Below are 21,328 nucleotides of genomic sequence, written 5' to 3' on the forward strand. Positions count from 1 at the left end.
TTTTGGTACATTTTTGCCGTTTCTTTTACGTGGACTACCATGTGAAATTTCCTTATTTTACGTTTGAAAGAGGACGTAAACAAATGACGACAAATTTTTCTTTCTCTTCTAAAATTTGGCTTGAACCGGGCAGTAAGGATCCGACTGTGGGAGCATTGTGCGACATTTGTATTGCTATAAATGATCGGATGTCTTAGAAAACAAGTCACTCTCTCTTGTGAGCGACCACCTTTGGTGTACGACAAAGTGGTCGCTTACGGGAGGTGATCGCTTACCGGAGAAATCAACAAAATAAGCGTAATACTGGATTGATTAGTTAATTACATAATAATTCTACCTTAGCAGCTACAATTAGGCAAATAGAAACTAATTTATTTGATTTTTTTCACATCTATTCATTCGTCTGATGAAACTTTGTATAACAATTAGGAACAGATCTGTCCCGTTTACCTACAGATCTAATTATAGCCATCTTCTCTGTCTGTAAACTATTATTATCTGTCAGAAAGTTTTGCAAGGCTGATCGGACTGCGTAGAAAACTTAACACGACAGCGACATGATAGAGACCAAACCGAGAATCAACAGAAAAGCAAAACTTTGCTTCACAAGTACATGGCCAAACCATGTTAAAAAGAACTACAGCATATTGTACCTGAAAAGATCTACGGTCCAAAACATAAAATCAAACAATCTGCAAGGAACCGCACAACGAAAATGTTGCAAGTATACACAGGATCTGTCAGCAGTCCGGGGTAACGTCATTAAAAAAATTGAACTTTATTTGTCACTTCTATGATTTACTAACGATCATACGTGATTATGTTGGGTGGTCGCTTGCCGGAGACAGAAAACGGAATAATAGGTGTAATTTCTGGCCTAAAAAGTGGTCGCGGTCTCTTAAGAAATTTGAGTGGTGGTCGCTCACGAGAGAGCTCTTGAAACAGTATTTAACAGAGAAACAAAACGGTTGCTTACGAAGTGGTCGCTTACGGGAGGTGGTCGCCTAAGAGAAGTGGTCGCTATGAGAGAGTTGATTGTAGTTTATTTCAATAGCTTTTACGGCTTGAGATTCATGGTTGATTTCGATCCATTTTGGTTCTTATTTCCGATTCACATCGTAGGAGTGCCTTTGTTGCTGTTGTATATAAAAACAAACTGTTAACCAAGGAAACAGCCAGGTAGTAAACAACTTTTTAAACTAGCTGTGAAAAGGGAGGCTTGCAGCGTCAGAGTTCAAGACTGATTGCTGCCAATTAATTTGGTTTAATTATTTATTTTTTGGCAGATTGTTTTTTAACTTCCAAAAATTCTGGGGGGTGGAAGGGGGGGGGGGAGGGGGGGGGGGGGGCTCAAGCCCCCCCTGCCCCTCCCCCTGCTACGGGACTGTCAGTATAGCCCGGGCTTATAAGCGGCAGTTTACGGTATTCTGTAATGACATAACCCATATGGAAGACACCCTGTTTGCGTAACCATTTGCGATTGTAATAACTTGAAAAATTATGTTGCTAAAGAATTCTTTTTTCGACACAAGTCGCGTAGTTTGTTTAACCTCAAAATGAAACCAGGGGCGGTTACTAAGCGCAAACTGCGTTCGGTCCTTTGGGAATAAACCGCGAGTCCTGTTCTTCTAAAGAAATTGTAAATTTGAGAATACTCACTGGATTTCGTAACAACGTTTCAAACAGCTCTCCCCCATCAATACTTCTGTCTAGGGCCTTCTTGCCACCCTTAATCTCGTGGAAAAAATTTGTTGTGGTGAACAGGCCACAGGTTTGACGAGGAAGAACCTGAAACCAACAAAAAAACGAGGGGAAAAAGCATGAAACGTCAAAGAAACGTTTACTGTTTAGTATTACTAAGCCATCTGTAATCGATGTTTACCATTTACCAAAAAAAAAAAAAAAAAAACAGAAGTTTTGATCAGAAAATTTTCATTTGGGAAGAACATGTTCCATTTGAAGGCAAAGCTAAAAAGAACCCATCATTTTGAATAAGACGAAATGCCAGGAAATTTTCCAAAGTAAACTGGCAGAACCTTTGCGAAAGTGTCAGAGATAAATACATCTGGACGCAGCTTTTGCCTAAAATAAAGCACTAACTTTGACGATACAGATGCACAGAATTGTCGACAAATTTGTAAAGGAGCTGCGACCCAAAGAAGTATTTTATTTGCTCCATATTGGGAAACATTTCCCCAATGAACATCTCAGTGACTCACCCTACTTCAATTGAAAATGAATGATAAGTGAATTAATCACTTTAAATATTATGAACCCGTTTACCTTGACTCCTTTGTCTCAAGCAGTTTAAGGCCTGGGTTTGAAGGGTGTTCAGAAATTATGAATAATCCCCTATATCTTCGGTTTGTCTGCCTAGAACAGGATGAAATTTTCCCTGAATATTGAACTCGGTGTTTTCTTTTGCCTTAACGTATAACTTTGATCACGTGACACATCACGTGACCAAAAAATGAGAATTTCGTAAATCGGCGATATGGCGGCGAATTTTCTTTATAATGATAACTGAATTAGTGTTTCCGAAGCAGATTTTAAATATTTAACTTTCTACGTTTGGAATGACTGTCCTTAAGTTTTTAAATTGGAGAAATTAACGATCAAAGGTTGAATTGTGGACTAAAAAATGACCTTTGCCCTGATAATTTTTTTCTGGAAAACAACGGACGATCATTCCAAACGTGAAGCGATGGAGATATTTAATCTTTATTAGAAACGCGTTATTGTTTGATGTTATCTCTTAAAACCGTCGCCTACCTGTCAAATCTTTGCTTTTTTCACAAAAATGATCACGTGACATGTCACGTGATCTATAGCACTACCTATTATGCTTAGAAATTTTCAGAATGATAAGACCTTTTTATCTTCCAAATTTCAGTTCAGTGCCATTGAATTTGTTAAAGTTATCTAGAATAAACCATTTTTCCTCTTAAAAGCCCTTGACCCAGGCCTTAAACTGCTTGAGGTAGATAAATCCTCGTCTGAACCAAGCAGGCTTCAAGTGTGGATACTCCTCCGTGGAAGTCACCTGGATGTGTCTGACCTTTGACCAGGCATCGTACAGAGGTTCATGTATTGGGTAAACTCCCGAGTGGTGTGGAGCGACCATGTACGACAGGTTCATTGGTATGCTATGTTTCTACAAGGTAAATTAAAAAGGTTTTCAAGAAATGTTGCTACAGTCAAGCCTGCGGTCAGATATTCTTCTGTTTGAAAAGACATGCGAACGAGGTAAAAAGATCAATACTGTCACACTGGCCTCGTTTGTATGTCAAACCGCTTACGAGTGCTGAGTGTCTCTGCGCCTTAGCACACTAAAATAATAGGGAGGGGTGGGCCCCTCCGTATATCTACAATCCATCCTTCCGAATTCTTAGTGCACGAACACCCTAAAAACGGTCATAAAACACACAGAAAAGTTCTGAAAACTTCAAACCTAGCAGAAGTAATCTTAAATAGAAGAAAGATGCTCGCAGTTAGTACGCAACTTAAGCAGTTGCGAAAAGAAAGCCTAAAAAATTAAGGCTTCAACGAGATTCGAGCCCATGACCTCTGCGATGCCGGGTCAGTGCCCTACCAACTGAACTATCAGGCCAACTGGGAGCTGGTCATTCTGTGAGTTCGAACTTGGAAGCTGGTCATTCTGAGAGTCCAGTTCAAATATATGTTTCATATATTCACATTCATTTATACATAATGTTGTTAGTACAGGGACGAATTTCGTAAAAATATGACTTTCTATGCGTCTATTGGCTGTGTCAGGTTCGCTAGGTATTGTGGTAAAATGTAAAGCCGCGATCTTTTCCGTACGATGGATTAAATCTCTTTACAAGCCAGACACGCAATCAGCTACTGATTATATTCAGAACCGAAGAACATGAAGCAACGCAACGTATTTTTGGAGATGTCTATATTAAAGAGGCAAAGAAAACTACAGACTAAAGAAATTGGATTCTTCAGATCCACGCGAACGGTCTCTAATTGTATGAAATGTTTGTAAGGAAATTGTTCGAAATTGTTCGACTTGACTATGGGATCAACCCTTGCAGCTCCAATGGTGATCAGTATCTAGTATCTCCTCACAACATCACTACTTCATCAAAGATGTAGATCGTGAGAATGAAGTAATACATCAAACACGAGAAGGTGTGTTTCATCAGATATCCAAACACTGAGAAGTCGTTTATAAAAACTCGGCTGCGCCTCGTTTTTTCTTTTGAGAAGAAAATGATCTCCCCTGATCCTACAATGACATGATTTTCAAATAAATTTTCCCAACTGGTATCCTGAAACGTATGGAGAACAATGAGAAGATGCATTTTGAAACAGTAGGGAGTTTTGGATCCGAGTCTACTATGAGCCGCGAACCGCAACCGCTGGAGTCACGTGACCGGTCTTTCACGTCACGTTTGAGGTTTTCGACGGGCGTTTTCAACGTGGTTAGGTAGATTTTCACGTATGTCATTTACCTGAAAGCTTTTAGCGTATAACTCTTGTTCTATCTCACGTTATGATACAAAAATCTTGTGGAGCAAGTCTTTATCCATTAACAGAGGCACAAATTCGGGCGAAATGCTAAATTTGATAAATCCTATCGGATCTTGAAAACAAGTGCCATTCTTGACTGCTGATTCAAAATAGCGGCCGTAAATTTGCAAGAAGAACTAAATCGAATTACGTTTGAACGTCGAACCGCAAACGGGTTACGTTAGAGGTTCGCGGTAAACTCGGATCTTAAACTCTCTAGTATGTGCCTTGGTACCTTTGCAAATTCCTCGTTCTTGTTCAGCGACCTAACGATCTCGGCGTAGGTGTGTTTATGAGGCTGCTCGTGATCATACAAATGACCAAACCACGTAAACTTCTGCGCATTCTCTATTAGCGCATTATCTCCCTCGTCCTCTTCCTCGTCGCCTTGTTTGAAGCTGCGCCCTGAGAAACCCATGTTGAATTTAAACCCTGGAATCTTTTGTGCAAGATCATCTCCTGTGAAAATAAAGCAACTTGTTTATCAGAGAAGACTTACAACCATGGAAGAACAGTATAACCCTTTAATCCCTAAAGGGCGATTTAGATGGTACAACGTTTGATTACCACTGTCGCATGCGATTTCTGGAGCGCGCGCTGGTCGCGTCATGCAAAACATCGCACACAACTCTCGTCACTCAACATTGCCTATACCTACGATTCCTACGACATTTTTTTGTGACGTACACGACAGTCGTAAGCGAGTTTAGGTTTGATTTACACGAAACTATTCGTGTCGTAGGCCTGTCGTGAGCTTGTCGCATGCGACAAAGTCGTACCGTGTAAATCGCCCTTAAGAGTGCCAATTGGCACACAATGCCACAACTCTGTCAATGTTTGACAGATTTCTAAGAACGTTTGACACTAAGATGGTCTTGAAAAGATCTACTCATTAAAAGGATGAAAACTTAACCCCCTCCCACATCTGATATCCCACAACTTTTCAACTTTTTCTCCCTCAGCAATTGCGGGTATTTAATAAGACATCTCTCACATTAATGAACATGTTGAGAACTGCAAAATAAGCTAATATACACAAGGATTGGGACGTTTTTGAACTTTTAAATTCTTACGTTCTAAGCCCATTTATCTCAAAGGCATAACATTGATAATTATATCATTTATGAAATATACTCATGAGTAGCTTTAAAATGGTTTACCATACATGGACATTGAGTTTGTGGTCCTGAGCCCGGGCAAAATGTCGTTTTGCCTTAGGGGTTAATAATAAAACTATAATAAACAGCACCACGGGAAAGTACTTAGATTTGATTGATTTCACCCCAACGGTCACACTTTGAAATTTCATTCACAGGCTGCAAAGCAGGGCTTAAAGTACAGCTCCACAGCTTTTGATAACAAAAATCCTTCGAGATTTTACAGATTCACTGAAGTGAGAGTCAACTTGTACACAACCATAACCACGGTAGGGTATCACTATTTGCACGGTCAAACTTTAAAAAAATGTACTTTTATTGTGGAAATGTACTAAGGTACCCAAAGCTAGTTTACAGACATTCCACTCAGAAATATCGGGAAGCAAATAATAATCAAACTAAACATAACAGGTTAAAAATCCCAACTGGCAGGAGGCAAACCAGCTGGCTATATACAAGCGTGGCAGAGGACGGGGCTTGAACCCGGGACCTCTGGATTTCAAGTCCGGGGTACTAAACCGCTGCCGCACCCATTAACGATTTTATGCACGGACTGCAAAGCCAAAAGTTCCAGTTTCAGCGCATGATTTCTGCGGTAAAACAGAGCAAGCTGTTACGAGGCAGCCAATCAAAAGCGTCCAATCTCGTACCCAGAGTCCTCAGGCTCTTTGCCTAGCGGTTGGTCGCCAGGAGAGACTCTGGGGAACTGGAATTTTATTACCGCAGGATACCTGCGGTAAAACAATGCAAACTCTATTAGTCCTGTTATTCGAAATGCCACAAGTACCGCTTCCTTTTGTAGTAAGCTGAAAGCATTCCTCTTGTCATAAATATTCATTTATTTATTTATTTATTTACCTGTGCTTTTCACTTTCATTTTCGCCTTCTTTTAGCCTAACTATGATTAATATAACTAAGTAATATATTTTAAGATTAACTGTAGCTCTGCCATTGATTTTGGTCCCATGTGTATACTTTGTTCTATCCCATTCCTTATAAGCCCGGTGGCTCTCCCCATTAGTGTTCAAATAATAATTATTTGCATTTGAACAGTTTTTTATGGCAAACAATAAACTGAACTGATGCACAAGTTACGGACCAGCCAATCAGAAAAATTGAATGTTTTCGAAGTCCCCAGAGTCTCTCCAGGCGACTAACTGCTGGCCAAAGAGCCTAAGGGCTCTGGGTACGAGATGTGCTACTCAGTATAAACGAAATATTCAGCACACAACCCATAATTCCTTAATTCACTCTGGCGAGGGGCTGACTTTTGAAACACCAGCACTCGAATCTCTTTACGGTGGGCACATGACCTTTTCAACTATGCTGATAAAACTAAATATTTGTTGAAGATAGAGCCCGCTTGTCCAACATAGCAATTATTAGTACTACAGCAAAGAATTGCTCCTGTTCAACGAGTTTTATTTGAGGGATTTCATTCACAGAATCAGAGATGGTTTGATTCTTGATTAAACACATAGAACTCTTTTCTCAATGCTAAGTACCACAATACCTCTTGTGTCGCGCCACGTTCACCAACCTTACCGGATTATACGCTATTTCTGGCGTTAAAAAGGGAATTATCCCCAACTTCAAAAATACACTATACAACGGCTTTAATCATGTTATAGTACAAAATTGAAACCCTGTAAAACAATCCAATTAAGTTTTAAAATATTACATCCAGAGTTGTCTACAGAAGTGTTCTATTTTTAACTTGTAAGGTTATTATGGTGGGAAAGGTTTAACTTGCTAATTTTCTTAATCACTAACAACGCTTTCCAATGATGCACACACTAGGGCTTTTAAATCCAACAATGGAACGCTAATCCGGAAAACATAAGTACTATTAATTTAAGAACACATAAGCCAATTTGCTATGTTATTAATTGTAAATGAGAAGTTTGTCTCGATTAATTTAATGGAGACAGACAGTGACTATGACTGATCATTCCCGACTTAGCGCAAGCTAATAAACACAAACACACCTTTAAGAAGGTCTTTAAGAACACGCTATTTCCTCAAATAAGTACTGAACGACGGTGGCCGCTAGTGATTCGAGCGACTGCAGACCGATAAGAGTAAACGAGTGATCCAGACAGCATGTCTAAAAAACTTAATCCTAGAAAATGACGCAGCTTTGTCGGTTGAAGCTTACGCGTTCGGATACTGTTGCACGGTTGAATCTTCATCTTTGTAGAACGTGTGACATGCGAAAGACAAACTCGATTCAGATTTGCCAAAGGCAAAATGGACGTAAAACATCGAATGCAAAAGTGCGTTTTAAGCAAACAAGCCGGCAAGCTGATCAAAAGTCAAAAGTCAAAAGTTAGAACCACTTTGTAGAGGATGAATAGCATCAAAAGGAAATACTTCAGTTAGACTCGATTGCTTTCATCTGCCCGGCTTAGCATCTCGCTCACAAACTGAAAAAGATAGAAGCACTTTATACCCCATAATGAACAGAACGACTTAAAAGTATTGTGCGATAGCTTTCATTTGGATGATGATCCTTCGAGGATTTTACCTCCAGACTCAGTAACCTTGTACAGCGTTACGAAAAACGAGGTGGAAATAGATAGCATCAATGGCTGTCATTTCAATGGCCACGCTTAAATAGGATTTAACTCACACGTTGAAAATACAACTACTTTGTTCTACATTTAGGAGTTCATTTACAGGCTCCAAAGTCCAAGGTAAAGTGCCTTATAACATGACAGTTCGTCTGACTCTTGGAATAAATACAGGTATAAAAGAACAGATACTACCATGCTTAGAACCGCAATTCCACTTCAGTGGCGCCACGTCCAAGATCCTAACAGGATTTTACCCTACCTTTGGCCTTTAAACCGTATGTATCCCCATCTTAAAAACAAATAACTCTACAAAGGCTTGAATCTCGTTAAAGTATAAAATTAAACCTTTCTTAACCCTTTAACCCCTAACGCAAAACGACATTTTCTCCAGATCTAAGACTACAAACTCAATGTCCATGCAGGGTTGTCGCTAAGCGCCGGCTGCCGGCGAAATTCGCCGGCTGGGAAAGAGGTCATCGCCGGCTGAATTTTAGGTGGCAAACACTCGGTTAAAAGGGCAATGAACAGTTCTTTAGTTACCCACAAGCAATTGTTCGATGTAGAATAATATATTTTAAGTGAAAAGGTTGAATAAACTCCTGACTACCTTGAGTATCGATGCCATAAAGTAATTGAAATAAAGTCTTGTTTTGACGACTGTTTACCGTGTCCTCTTTCCGTTTTCTGCGTCCGCCATCTTGTCAACACGAAGCTTGTAGCCCCCGCATTCAAAGCGTTGCGAAAGATTGGGAACGAGTTTGTTACGTATTTGTGTCAGATCGGAGAAAGAAGAAGTCTTTCTCTGTAGCATTTAATATGACGGAGAAAAAAAAACATGAAGGAACTTCTTCGTAATGTTTTAATACAGCTTTAAATTGGTTAAATTTTATTGTTTGTAACATGTGTCTGCCCATGAATAGCAAGAAGAACTGGGCAAACGGAGGAACAACTGAACAAACCAGAAACGTAAACGGTCCGCCGAGTGCACGAACGAAAGAGAAACCAAGCTGGTGAACGAACCCGCGAAACTGGATGACCAGCTGAACGACCGAGTGGACAGCTCTTTTGTTTGCAGTTCTAAGCGTTTATAAGCATCGATTCTCTGATATTCTAGTGCAAACTTAAAAGCAATTATCTTTTCGGAACGAATGGAAAGCGATGTAGCTTTCGTTCTCATTACTTTAATGTTAAGTAAATATTGTACATTATGCACGTATGTTCATTTTTAATGTTAGAGTATACACGGCATTCATAAAAAACGGGTTTTAGTTGGATTAGATTAGTTCTAGTTAGGTTTTGAATTTTGTTTAGGAGAGTTAGGTTATTTCTAATTTTTATACTCCTGATGGATTTTACCGTGTTTAAATAAAGAACTATTCATCTAGTGAGCTCACCAAAAAGAGAATTAAGAAAACAGCATAGATTGACGAACAGAAGTAAAACAAAGCACTGTCTGCTCAGAAGGTCTGTCATTCTCCTTAGGGGCACAGTGAACAGACCTGGTAGAGAGTACAAGGAACGTCAAACAACGAAAACCACACGGAGGAAATATGGAAACGTCTTGAAGCGAGGGAGAAAATTTTGAATAAATTCAGGGTGAATCTCTGTACCACACGTTTCAAACTGCGGCACCACAGCTGACCTTCTCTTAAATGGTTGTTTCTTTTTGCATAAAAGAGACCCCAGATTTCACCAGAGTGCACCGAATTGAATTAAAATTTTCAAAATTTCCTGGGGAGGCCCATCATACCCCCCCTAATAGGAGGGGGCGAACCCCTCCCATACCTACCCCTCCATCGGCTACGCCGACGCCAGAAGGCACTTCGCGCCTTCTTTAGCCGGCTCAATTTCTCAGCTAACCGGCAGACAAATTTCTTAGCTACAACCCTGGTCCATGTATGATATAACATTTTACAGCTACTCATGAGTGTATTTCATAACTGATATAATTATGAATAAGAAAAGTTATGGCTTTGAGATAGATGGCCTTAAAATGCAAAAATTTAAAACTTCAAAAACGCTCCAATCCTTGTGCATATTAGGTATACCCCTAAACTATAGCTTATTTTGCAGGTCTCAACATCTTCATTTATGTGAGAGATGTCTTACGACCCACAACTTCTGGGGGGAAAAAGTTGAAAAGTTATAGGGGTGGTCAACCATATCACATATCGGAGGGGGTTAAGTTTTTATCCTTTTAATGAGTAGATCTTCACAAGACCATCTTGGTTTCAAAAATTCATAGAAATCTGTCAAATATTGACAGAGTTATGGCATTATGTGCCAAATGGCACTCTTAGAGATTAAAGGGTTAAACAAACTTATGAACGATTCAGTTTTATATCAGCACAAAGACAGTTGTCTAACAAAACTTTCCTGTTTGTAAATCCCCAAGGTTATAAACGAGGTTATCTCCTAATTACAGTCAGCTCCTTTTATTGAGGACAGTCTCGGGACCGCGAGTTAGAATCCTTAACATCGAGAAGACAGTAATAGCGGGAATTTTTTTCAGTCAAAAGTCTGTACTCTATTTTTGCCGGAGATTTAGCTGCTGTCCGTAATAGCGAGGTGTCCGCAAAGCGAGAGTTGACTGTATGCTGTTCAATGACGTGAAGATGACTGCTTCATAAGCAGAAGAATAAAATCAGCGCACTATTCCGGTAAAACTAAGCCAATTTTCTGTGTTGTAGTTGTAATTGAGAAGCCTGTCTCGATTAATTAACGGGGGCACAAATGAACTTTGATTTCTCCCCAACAAGCGAAAGTTAACTAACAAGATTTTATACCCGGCGACGACAAATAATTAAATTAACGAAAACGTTTAAGGACCGACTGCAGAGACGCCGAAAAGTCTTTAAGGGAATTGGCTATAACAAGTTTGTTTGAAAAGGACCCATCTTGTCTTGGGTAGTGTGGGGGGGGGGGGGGGGGGGGGTTTATCGAAGACACCAACTATCTCATCAATATTGCCGAAAAATTTTTATTGGGTTTAAAATTTGAGTTGACAAAGAAATATTCAGCTAGCGTAAATCAACATTGCTAGATAAACAAGAAAAGTAAGGTTTGAATCTCATTGTCATTTTTACTGCTGGAAAGAGGGGTGGCTATGCAACAAAGTCACCATCTCTTGAGGTTCGGGGAGTGGGGGAAGGGGTAGTGCAGGCAGAGACCACCATCTATTTTGTGGTTTGGTGGGCCCTGCTCGAGTATAGTAGTTTTAAGCACTTCCCTGAGACAATGCTTTTTTTTAATCAGCGTATCAGACGGGGACCAATGACAACTACAGTGGCTAATGAAAATGGACCATTGTCAGGGACTAAAGCAAATTTCAATACTAAAACGTTTTCTGTACAAATGAATATATTTTGAACTGCAGATAAAAGAATTAATAAATGAGTGATCATCGCAGTTATGTACGCAAATTAAGCAGCTGCAGATGAAAGCCTGAAAAAATTGAGGATTGAATGAGGTAACATACATTACAAATATTGCGGGATTTAAATATATTTCAGGCTTCCTTTTTGCACTGGAATCGCGCGCGAAGGCATTGCATTTAAAAACTCTCACGGATTATGGGATAAATCAAGACTCACGCAAAGGCTTGTAAGTTAAGGAAGGGCTAGCAAGGGCTAGTGGAATCCAAAAAGAAAATTGGGGGTAACCAGGCATTTTTAGAGAAAATCAATCAACAATAGTTTTAAAAAGTGCTTTTAAAAATAGAAAGCAATGTATGACACGTTCTCCCAAATTGAAGCTTTGTTATCTCCGAAAAATGCATGGTTACCCCAAATTTTCTTTTTGGATACCAAGGCAAGAGCACTTGCTAAGTTCTGCTTTCTCCGCATAGCTTTCAAGCGCGCAAAAATATCCCTGTATTAGTAGGCACCATCCATAGGAAACCAGAGTATCATGAGATGAGCAGAACGTATACGCAGTAACTAAGCACCGTCCTTTAATTAGCAACGTGTGTTTTTACTTACCAGAACGTCTTTTTTCTTCATTCTTATCCCGGTCTTGGCGATGAAAATATCGTCTATGTCAATTTGTAGATACCTCTCAAGTGAAAACACAACAGGATTTACCGGCGACAAATACTCTAAACTATCCATAAATAGCATGGTGTGAAGGAAGAACGGAAAACCTCCTCCGAAAAACACCTTTTTAATGCCGTCTGTCTTTCCATCATCCAGAATAATAGTAGCTTGCTCTGTTACTGCATTTTCAAGGTCTCGCTTTCGTCTCTTTTTACGATTAGTGGCGAATTCAACAGTCTCGTACGAAACTTGCCGCGGGTCATATCGCAGAAAATTCCACCTCGTTCCTTGTCCCTTCTGCACGTAAGGTTTCACCGTTGAGCCACCTCTGCGAGTGACTCGTAATAGCTTTGAATCTTCGTTAACTTCCACATCTAAGGGCTGTCTCTCTTTTTGTGGCTTAATCACTTCGAAGTGAAATTCCGCTATGTATCCCACATGATTCGAGATGAAAAACAGGATACCTGTTCCGAATTTTTTGCAGTAAAGTTTCACTATTTGCCGTACATTAGGTTTGAGGTCTATGTATGTCTTAATGTCCACAAAAACAAGAAGAGAATATCTGCCTACAGAGATGTCCGGTTTTAAATCTTCTTTTAAATCCAAGAACGCTTTGTCGTCAGCTTCGCTCACGATATAAGGAGCGCGTAAACCGTCCAGGAATCGCGTTACGTAGTGTGAAAGCTTCGATCGTTCTTTTGCCCAAGATTTATGAACTAGCAATATTTTCTTCTGCACCTGAAATGTTCTGTTTCCGTACTGCGTCGAAGTCAACGTCGAATCACCAACATGAAGTTCACTCCTTGCAACTGGAAAAGTGGTTCTCCATGTAGCTTTAGTTAACTCCGTGGCAAATACTTTGTCTGCAAAGAGGAAATGTAAATGTAAAATGTACCTTTTGTGGGAGGGAGGGGGGGGGGGGGGGGAGGCGGAATAAATAGCTTTGTATACAAATAATTGAATCCCAGGCAACCCTTGGCAACTCATTATTCGATAATAAAAATGTCATGTTGCTCGCGAGGAAACAGCCAATCATTGGAAATAGAAATTATTACACAGACCTGAGGCACAAAGACAGCCACACGTTGAGGTAAGAAAGGTTTACTTTCACATTTATGTCTTTATTTCAGCAATTTGAGAACTGAAGTGAATTTCCCATACTAGAGTCTTTAACTAGTAATAATCAAAGATTAGGGAGTGCGTTCGATGATCTCGATTCCGGCCTCTCTCTCCTTTGTGATCTCATCCGCCCCTACAAAAAGATCTGCGGGGGATGCCAGATACGCGTCCCAAGATCCATCCATTCATTCCGGCAGTCAACGTTGTCCCATACAATCTCGACTCCAATCCGTATTGGGAGTGCGTTCTTCCTACGTCGAACGCAATTATAGCTCGACAAAACGTTCATCGTGTTATGGAATAATCAGCTTTCGCTTGCCTATGCTGGAGTTTTCATATATTGGCAAACTGCGAAATGAAAAATTCAGACACCTGGTATAAAAGATCTCTCAATTCTCAACACAGTCTATTTTTCCAGCCAAATTTGCCCCGTCCAAACTGGCAAAATTTATGCTCTCACATAATCGTTTCGTGCCTTCCTTGGTCGCAAAGGTTTTGCTTCTTCCATCTCCACACTGAAATATCCGCAGTGTGTTGACGTTGACGTCATCGGTCGTCTCTCGCTCGACTAGCGAATGATACACGACCGACATTCCGCCGATAGTTGACCGATATGCCACCAGCGATCTCTATACTCTAGGCCCGGGACGGGAAGGGGGGGGGGGGGATTACCCCTCGGAATTGTTGGTGCGGGTGTGCGGTTCGGTTCTCCAAACCCTTTATAAACCCTGCCACGTTTTCAGACCAAAATATGTAATTTACCGGTCCTTTTTTGCAGACCTGGCCTCCAAAAATTCATGTATCTTTTTTCGGAACTGGTTAATGTTTCTAGGATCTATACCTTCCCTTTTCAGACCAAAATGGTTAAAATCTGTACATGTACCATAATTCTGACCGAAACGGCTGAAGAACCTACATAGCTTATATAGAGCTAGAGGAGTGCCCCCACCCGTCGGCGCAATTTACCATCAAGGAAATGAGAAGCATGTTTTTTTGGTGGGAAGGTGGGGTTGTGCGTTAGCATATCCGGCAGTTGGGTGGGCTAATATTAAACCACAAATAAACTTAATGCGAAAACGGAAATACGTGATGGACGTTTTAGCACTTAAGGATTTTACCAAGTGTGTCGATATAACTGAATACGGAAAAACAGGAAGCGGTTTGCTTTTCGGGTAACTTTCAACACTGCACTTCACGGTTTACACATCAAACGTTTACTGTCATCCTTATGTTTTCTTTTTCAACATTCTTCTAAATTTTAGACATGTTTGAAATACAAGATCAAATACAGTTATCTCTGACGTGACGTCAAAGTGACAACACCGGAAGGAGTCCATTTAGCTGTCTTGGATCCACAAACAAGCACTACAAACCAAACACGCTATGAAACTCGACACATTTGAACGCTTTCTCCTTTCGACACCCCCCGAGCCGAGTTTCTACTTGTGTAAGAGAACCTGTTTGTAAGAACTGACCATTCACCTGAATGCTATACGAAGCAGTACTTTTCTGAGGAAGTGATGTGCTCCTAGGAGGTTCTAAGCTTTAACCCGTGAATTAATTCCTATAGTTTATCCTGTCAAATGAAAGCTACTGCGTCGTACCTTCCTTCTGTATTATTCATTGTGTAAAAGGTGCCGGCTTTAAGTCAAATGACTACTAGACTTTCTCAAAGTCCGTTTTCTCTTTCGGCGCATAAGAAGAAAGAAGCCGCCTTGAAGCAAGTCTAGATCTCCACTTGCAGGGTAAGCCCCCCCCCCCCCCCCCCCCACCCATGCAAACTGGAGAAAGACCATGGCAAACTGGTTCAAATTACTGAGCCAAGTGTGACCTGAAAGCTATTGGGCGTCACTTCTCTGAGGTACTGTTCATTTATATGCTGCAAGAGGTAGCTCAAACATGAGTGTTTTCTAGTGTGACCATTCAAATGAAGCCCATTTAACATAATTTTGCCGCGGTGCTGTTCCAACCTCGTTCCTCTGGGGTGAAGAGATGATAGACCGTGGGAAGGAAGTTGGTGCTGTTTATTGCGCTGTAAAAGGTGGTTTTAGCAACTAAATGAACTTCGATCCGAAACTGTGGATAAAATTCAACAGCGTGTCCGTTTCAGTGGCTGAAACTTGAAATTTACTTGGTAGCACTTTGTTTCGTTAACACGGAAAGCCAAAATTTTTCGAATTTTTTCTGTTTTATAAACAAGCCCGTGTCATACATTTTTTGCCGCATGCAACTGAGAAGCTTATCATAAAGGCATCTCAAATCTGTCTCTCAAGATTGATTGAGAAATCTAAGCTGTGGTTAAAATAGCAAATGCAGCTGTATTAGAATCTTTACAAAAGAGAGTACCGACTGTTACAAATGACTGCCACGTTCGCACAATTTTTACGGTGCAAAAGGATTCCAAAACACAATCACCCGCAGAATTCAACAGTATTACTCTCCCTTAGTTTGGCATCGGCGATTCAACTCAGTTAGTTTATACTCATTTTAAGTTATCTTAACTATTCTTCTGCACTTAAAGATTTCAGTCATTTATTAAGGGCACCCAACGGGGACATGGAAACTAAATAGTTTTCTGTTTTTACCTGAATATTTCCTGTAATGAGTTTATTGTAAGCTAACGCAGTTTGATCCATACGCCGGCTTCTTAAACTGAAAATTCAAAAAAATTTAGCGAACGGAATCTCATTCCCCGAATTTACGAGCAGCCGTTGGCTTTATGAAATGTTAGCTGGCCATTTTTTGCACTTTTATGGAAGTATTTGCCCCTTCCAAAAACAGAAAATTTTCGGATTAGTTTTTCAGCCTTGCGAAAGGTGGAGGTAACCTTTCGCTAAAGAAAACGCTAGTTTTTCTTGTTGAGGCGAATAATGTATTTTAGAACAGTTATTCACCCTGATTCATGGGAAATAAAATTTTTGTCCAGTTATGTTCAGAAAAGCCAGGCTAAAAGACAGCGAAAAGCCCAAGATGCACATTGGGGATTGGCAGGGAGGGGATGGGGGAATAAATGATTGAAAATCATTTACATTCAGTAAACCACAAAAATTATGAAATTAATGAACTCAAGATGAAACAGGAAAACATTAATTCACGTAACTCTTATGCCATGATATGTAAAGGAAATATTACCACGAATGAATAGAAATATGGAGTGATTTTAGGTTAACATATCAATTCACAAAATGAAAACAGCTTGTACGGAGATAAAATGTTTTTGCGCAGATAGCCGAGGAAGCAAAACAACAAGCGGAAACTGTTTTTTCATACGCTTCTGTAGTTATAATATCAAGTTTCACTGATAATAATAAAAAACAGAAAAGCTTCGGTTATCACTGGTTTACAATAGACCTCAGAGTTACTAACTTACAACAACACTTCAATCTCCTTATCGTCCAAAAATCTCACCAAAAACGAGATCATTGTAATTGGCTTTGAGAAATCAAAACAGATAGCTCTGAGAAAGTAGGGCGTTGCTATTTTCGCGGTGGTTGTGCTGTTTTTAAAAGAAATTGACTTGTAAAAAAACAAAAATAAATGTCGCCTATAGCAAAAATTAAATTAAATTAAAAGCCAGACGAAAGCACTGTTGGCGGCATAATTTTACATTGCCTTTTGAAAACAAAAACAAAACAGTTGTACAAAATTGCTTTTTTAGCCGACTGCTTTGGCAGTCTGTATAATTGCTTTCTCCTAAAGGGAAAACCTAAAAAAAAAACTACCTGATATCAAAATTATGATTTTACAAGCTCAGTCGCTATATTGTTTCCCGGAGCGTGAGTTTGTCAAAACGCGGCAGGCAGCTGTTTCTGGTATCAACATTTTATACAATCACAAGAATGGCGGTTTCTCTTTCAAATATCAGCAGGTTTTCATGTAAAATCCATTTACTAGAAGTCCGTATATAAATTTGCGGGGTTGTTGAATAACCGCCAAGATATTCCGGCGAGCTGAAACCCTTTCAATATGACAGCCGGGAAGAAGGCGGAGAGGAACGACTTGAGCTCAGACTTGAAGCAATATTTTTGTTCATGTACATGTACTGTAAAAAGTTTAATCTCGACTGCAGTGATATATTTTTCGCAAGACTAAAGACTGATATTTTTTAAAAACTCTTGAGAAGGAATCTGTTATACACTTGTGTTAAATAAGTGAAGAATTTCAAACAAACGTGCAAATGCAGATTTCATGTTCGTTTCATGACACAGGAAGCCGACAAGTAAGCAATTACAAAAACACCTGGCTAGCTCACAAATTGATTAAAAATACTCCAAAATCACTGGTTTGCATTTGTAAACGTCTTGGCGACAAAGAACGGCCGTATCACTAAAATTAGTCAAGATCTAGCGTCGCTTTAATGCAGAAATCAGCTATCTTCTATCTCTTTAGCTTTTTAAAAGCGTATGGTAATTTGAAAACAAAGACAAATATATCTCGTGTAAATTAACCTCATAACTTGTGTCGATGAAAGCGAGTTTTACAGAGGCCAATAAAACATAAGCTCTACAAAATGAGCGAAATTCGCATCCATGCTAGCAGTAAATAAGAAAAGAAATGCGTTCGTTCTTCTTCAGAGTTGAGAACTATCGTGGTAAGTAAAAAATAATAACTATGCTTTCCATTCTTCTTTCTTCACAATTTTTAACAATTGTTCCTCGTGGCCACATAAAGAAACCTAAATTCGAAATAAAGATTGCAAATCTCGTCTAATCTTTTCCCAGTGTCATGAAATTAAGCTACTAAAGCACGATTTGCCAGTTTACAAAAGACATGACAACTTCTCTCGCGGTTCATCAGGACAAATTCCGTCAAGATGGATGAATTATAACAGCGCATCACTCTGTTTACGGACATGCCAGAATTGGAAAATATACCTTAACACAACCACAATTACTGGGCATTTGGTCACCCGCAGATTTTGTGTAAAAGGCAAGAGTTACTCTCAACAGAATGGGGTAAAGAATTCACAATTTTCATCGTGAATTTTGAGTCACATGCCTGTGCATTCATGTTAGGATATTGGCGAAGCATGCAGTTCAAGCGCTCTCTTTAAACCGTTTTCAATATAAATGACCGCTTGAAGTATACCAAGAACAAACAGCGATATTCTTCATCTAAACTGTTTGTATCTAAGCAAAGATTGTACGGTTATAGAAACATTTGTTCGCTGCATGCCTGCGGAGTCGTTATTAGAGCGTCCCTGCTCTTTGACAGCAATTTGTGAAAGGAAGCTAAGCACGCGTATTAAAGCAAGACAACAAAAACTTACCGGTATTCTCGTGGTCATTGTACAAGGAGAGAGCGATAAAAATCACAAGCCAGCCGACAGGAATTACAGCTAGGAGTAACTTTCGAGAGAAACGAAGTCTTTTAGCCCATGTGAAGACTCGCATCGCATCGCTGCTCACACATCCATAAAACTTCGACAACACTTGCTCTCGCAGTTCTCGCTACGATATCCCGTAGAGAAGATCTGAATTTTTCGTTGATACCTTCACGTTATAGTCACATTATACCGCTGGAATAACTCACAAGATCATCTCAATGAACTCAGGTAAGTCTAATCCAGTGAGCTCTGCTATCTCTCAACAAACATTTGTTTTGGCTGTTGAATACAATCAACAACTGCACTTTATTAGCGAAGCGCTTACGACATCGGCCTATATCACTGAAATTGAATAGGGGCGGGGAAATAAAGAATGAATGGCGTTATCTCAATGAAACATAACGCTCTTGTCACGCACTACAGTTATTTCAGTGGCTAGAAAATAAGTTAATTCAGACAAAGATATCAATCTTGTAATTTTATTAAGCGTAGGTGATGTTAATTATGCAAAATGAATTCTTCATTTTGATTTGTTTTTAATTTTAAGCCTGTCAGAAGCCATAATCAGAATGTCCAACATTCGTTGATTTGAGTGTCGATGCGTAGATAAGATTTCATGTTTGCATGCCGGCTACTTTTTAAATAGCTGGTCAAACTGAACTTCATTTTGTTTGTGGCAAAATCAGTTTTATGTTGGACAGCTTTGGAAGCAAAGAACAATATAAAAATAAAATAAAATAAATACGATCACAAAGAAATCATGAAACTATTGAATGCAGGAGACTACATACAATTGTAAATTGTTCTGAGTACTTATTGTTACCGGATCTCTTGTTGCGGAGCTTGACTTCAGTCAGACATCACTTTACGTGAGCCAAACCGAATACAGGGCTGACACTACGACCCACGACGGCAAGGGCAGTTTTGAACAACCGTCAACGAGTCGAGTACTGACCAGTCTTCTTCAGGATCCGTAGATCTTGAGCTGTCCTTTGCCGTAGTGTCATCTCTGCAATCAATTTAGGTTTACGAATTGCATTGTACTATTTATAGCGAGTGTTATACCAGTGCCATGAGGAAATTCAAAAGTCAGGTCATGTCAATACAAGTATTCCCCACCCACCCCCCTGCTGATAATTTTAATTAATATCAACTTTATAATTTTAATATTACATTGTGATAGTTTTGGTTGAGAGTCACAGAAGGCCAGCATCCAGCATTGCAGGCGTTAATTTGGCCTTTGTTTGTTTTACTTCCCTACAAAAATAAGCAAAAATCAGTTTGATCTTGTTTGTAGGAGTTCGAAAAGGTTGAAAGTTGTTGTGGCTTTTTAGCATACTTCTGTAACACAACATTGCTTCTCTGGTCCGCTGTGAAAAATATCATTAGTGAATTAGCTAGATTGCTGAGGTCTTTTATGAGACTTATATAAGCCGAACAACATAAGTTTTGTAAACAGTTGTCAATATAAAGGTTCCATGATCCAAAATCCAATTAAAAATCGTGTCTTTCTTTCGTCATATCATCAGAATTGATCGAGCCACTTGTACAAGCCATCAATTTTGTGGTCAACTGTTTGGAATTCACAGACGAACTCACACAGGCCTAATCCCTTCATTTACACAAATGTTGATTAAATACGGCGCCGCAAAAACCACGATTTCCTTCGCGCGGCTCCACAATGTCTAAAACAGCACAATATCTTTGCAAATTCTAATGAAAATGTACAACATTTGCAAAAGAAATTTACACCTTCTTTGTGTTCGATGCATCACATATCAGGCGTCATTACGTGCAATAAGCGCCAAGGTATTTTCTTCTCGTGACAAATAAGGGAAAACCGTGAAGCATTAGAATCTGCAAATCAAAATAACGCTTAGAGAAATGTAACCAGGCCTCGATAGACCTCAGTGGTTAAAAACGTAGACTCCACAAAAAAAAAAAAAAGAAAAAAAAAACGAAAATAAAACAAACGACAACTGTGGTCAATTCGCAGCCAACAGTAAATTAATCTTCCACTAATAATCTCCTTAATACTGAAGAAGATTCTTCTCACGGTTCGACTGAAATAAATGAAATTATTAGATATACTTTTGCCTGTGTTTTGTGGTCAGGGGATTACTCTCCTTTATACTAAAGCTACTGTTAAATTAATTCTTTCTGTAAAATCTTCTTAGCTTGTCTCCCTTCAAACCCCCCCCCTTCATCTCCCAAAAACATTAGACCCGTAACTACAAAATTTTAACAAAAACTGATCCTTCCTTAATATCAGATCCCAAGTCAGCTGTGTTTTTGAAGCCGTTTTTATTGTCAAGTGGCACCACGCTTGTTATAAAGCAAGTTCGCGAAACTGACGAACACACCCGACTGAATAACCGACTATAGAAATTTCTCTAAGCGAATGTGAGGCTTATCTTCGGATTTTTACGGTGTGCATCGATCGGCACCAAAACGTATGAACTGTATGTCATCTTGGTCTAAAAAAATGTTTACCTCTAGTAATCGATTGTCACCCCCTATCAGCAGAAAAACTGAATTTGGTCAGACTCAAATCTGGAACGAAAAATCTAAAAA

At 39.5% G+C, this 21,328-nt stretch overlaps 1 protein-coding gene across 1 annotated transcript in view; it reads right to left on the bottom strand.

Moving 5' to 3' along the window:
• LOC146453540 (bifunctional heparan sulfate N-deacetylase/N-sulfotransferase 4-like) overlaps positions 1 to 19,077 on the bottom strand; it is a 29,780-nt gene extending 10,703 nt beyond the window's left edge. The window contains exons 1-5 of the mRNA XM_085096456.1: positions 18,698 to 19,077; positions 12,240 to 13,172; positions 4,778 to 5,001; positions 2,966 to 3,154; positions 1,660 to 1,788 (exon numbers count right to left, since the gene is read on the bottom strand). Coding sequence (XP_084952582.1) covers positions 1,660 to 1,788; positions 2,966 to 3,154; positions 4,778 to 5,001; positions 12,240 to 13,172; positions 18,698 to 18,821 — 1,599 coding nt within the window. The 5' untranslated portion in view covers positions 18,822 to 19,077. The remainder of the gene's footprint in view (positions 1 to 1,659; positions 1,789 to 2,965; positions 3,155 to 4,777; positions 5,002 to 12,239; positions 13,173 to 18,697) is intronic.
• Positions 19,078 to 21,328: the final 2,251 nt, after the last annotated feature.

The sequence above is a fragment of the Pavona decussata genome, unplaced genomic scaffold, assembly GCF_977016875.1.
Source record: "Pavona decussata unplaced genomic scaffold, jaPavDecu1.1 SCAFFOLD_329, whole genome shotgun sequence".
NCBI lineage: Eukaryota > Metazoa > Cnidaria > Anthozoa > Scleractinia > Agariciidae > Pavona > Pavona decussata.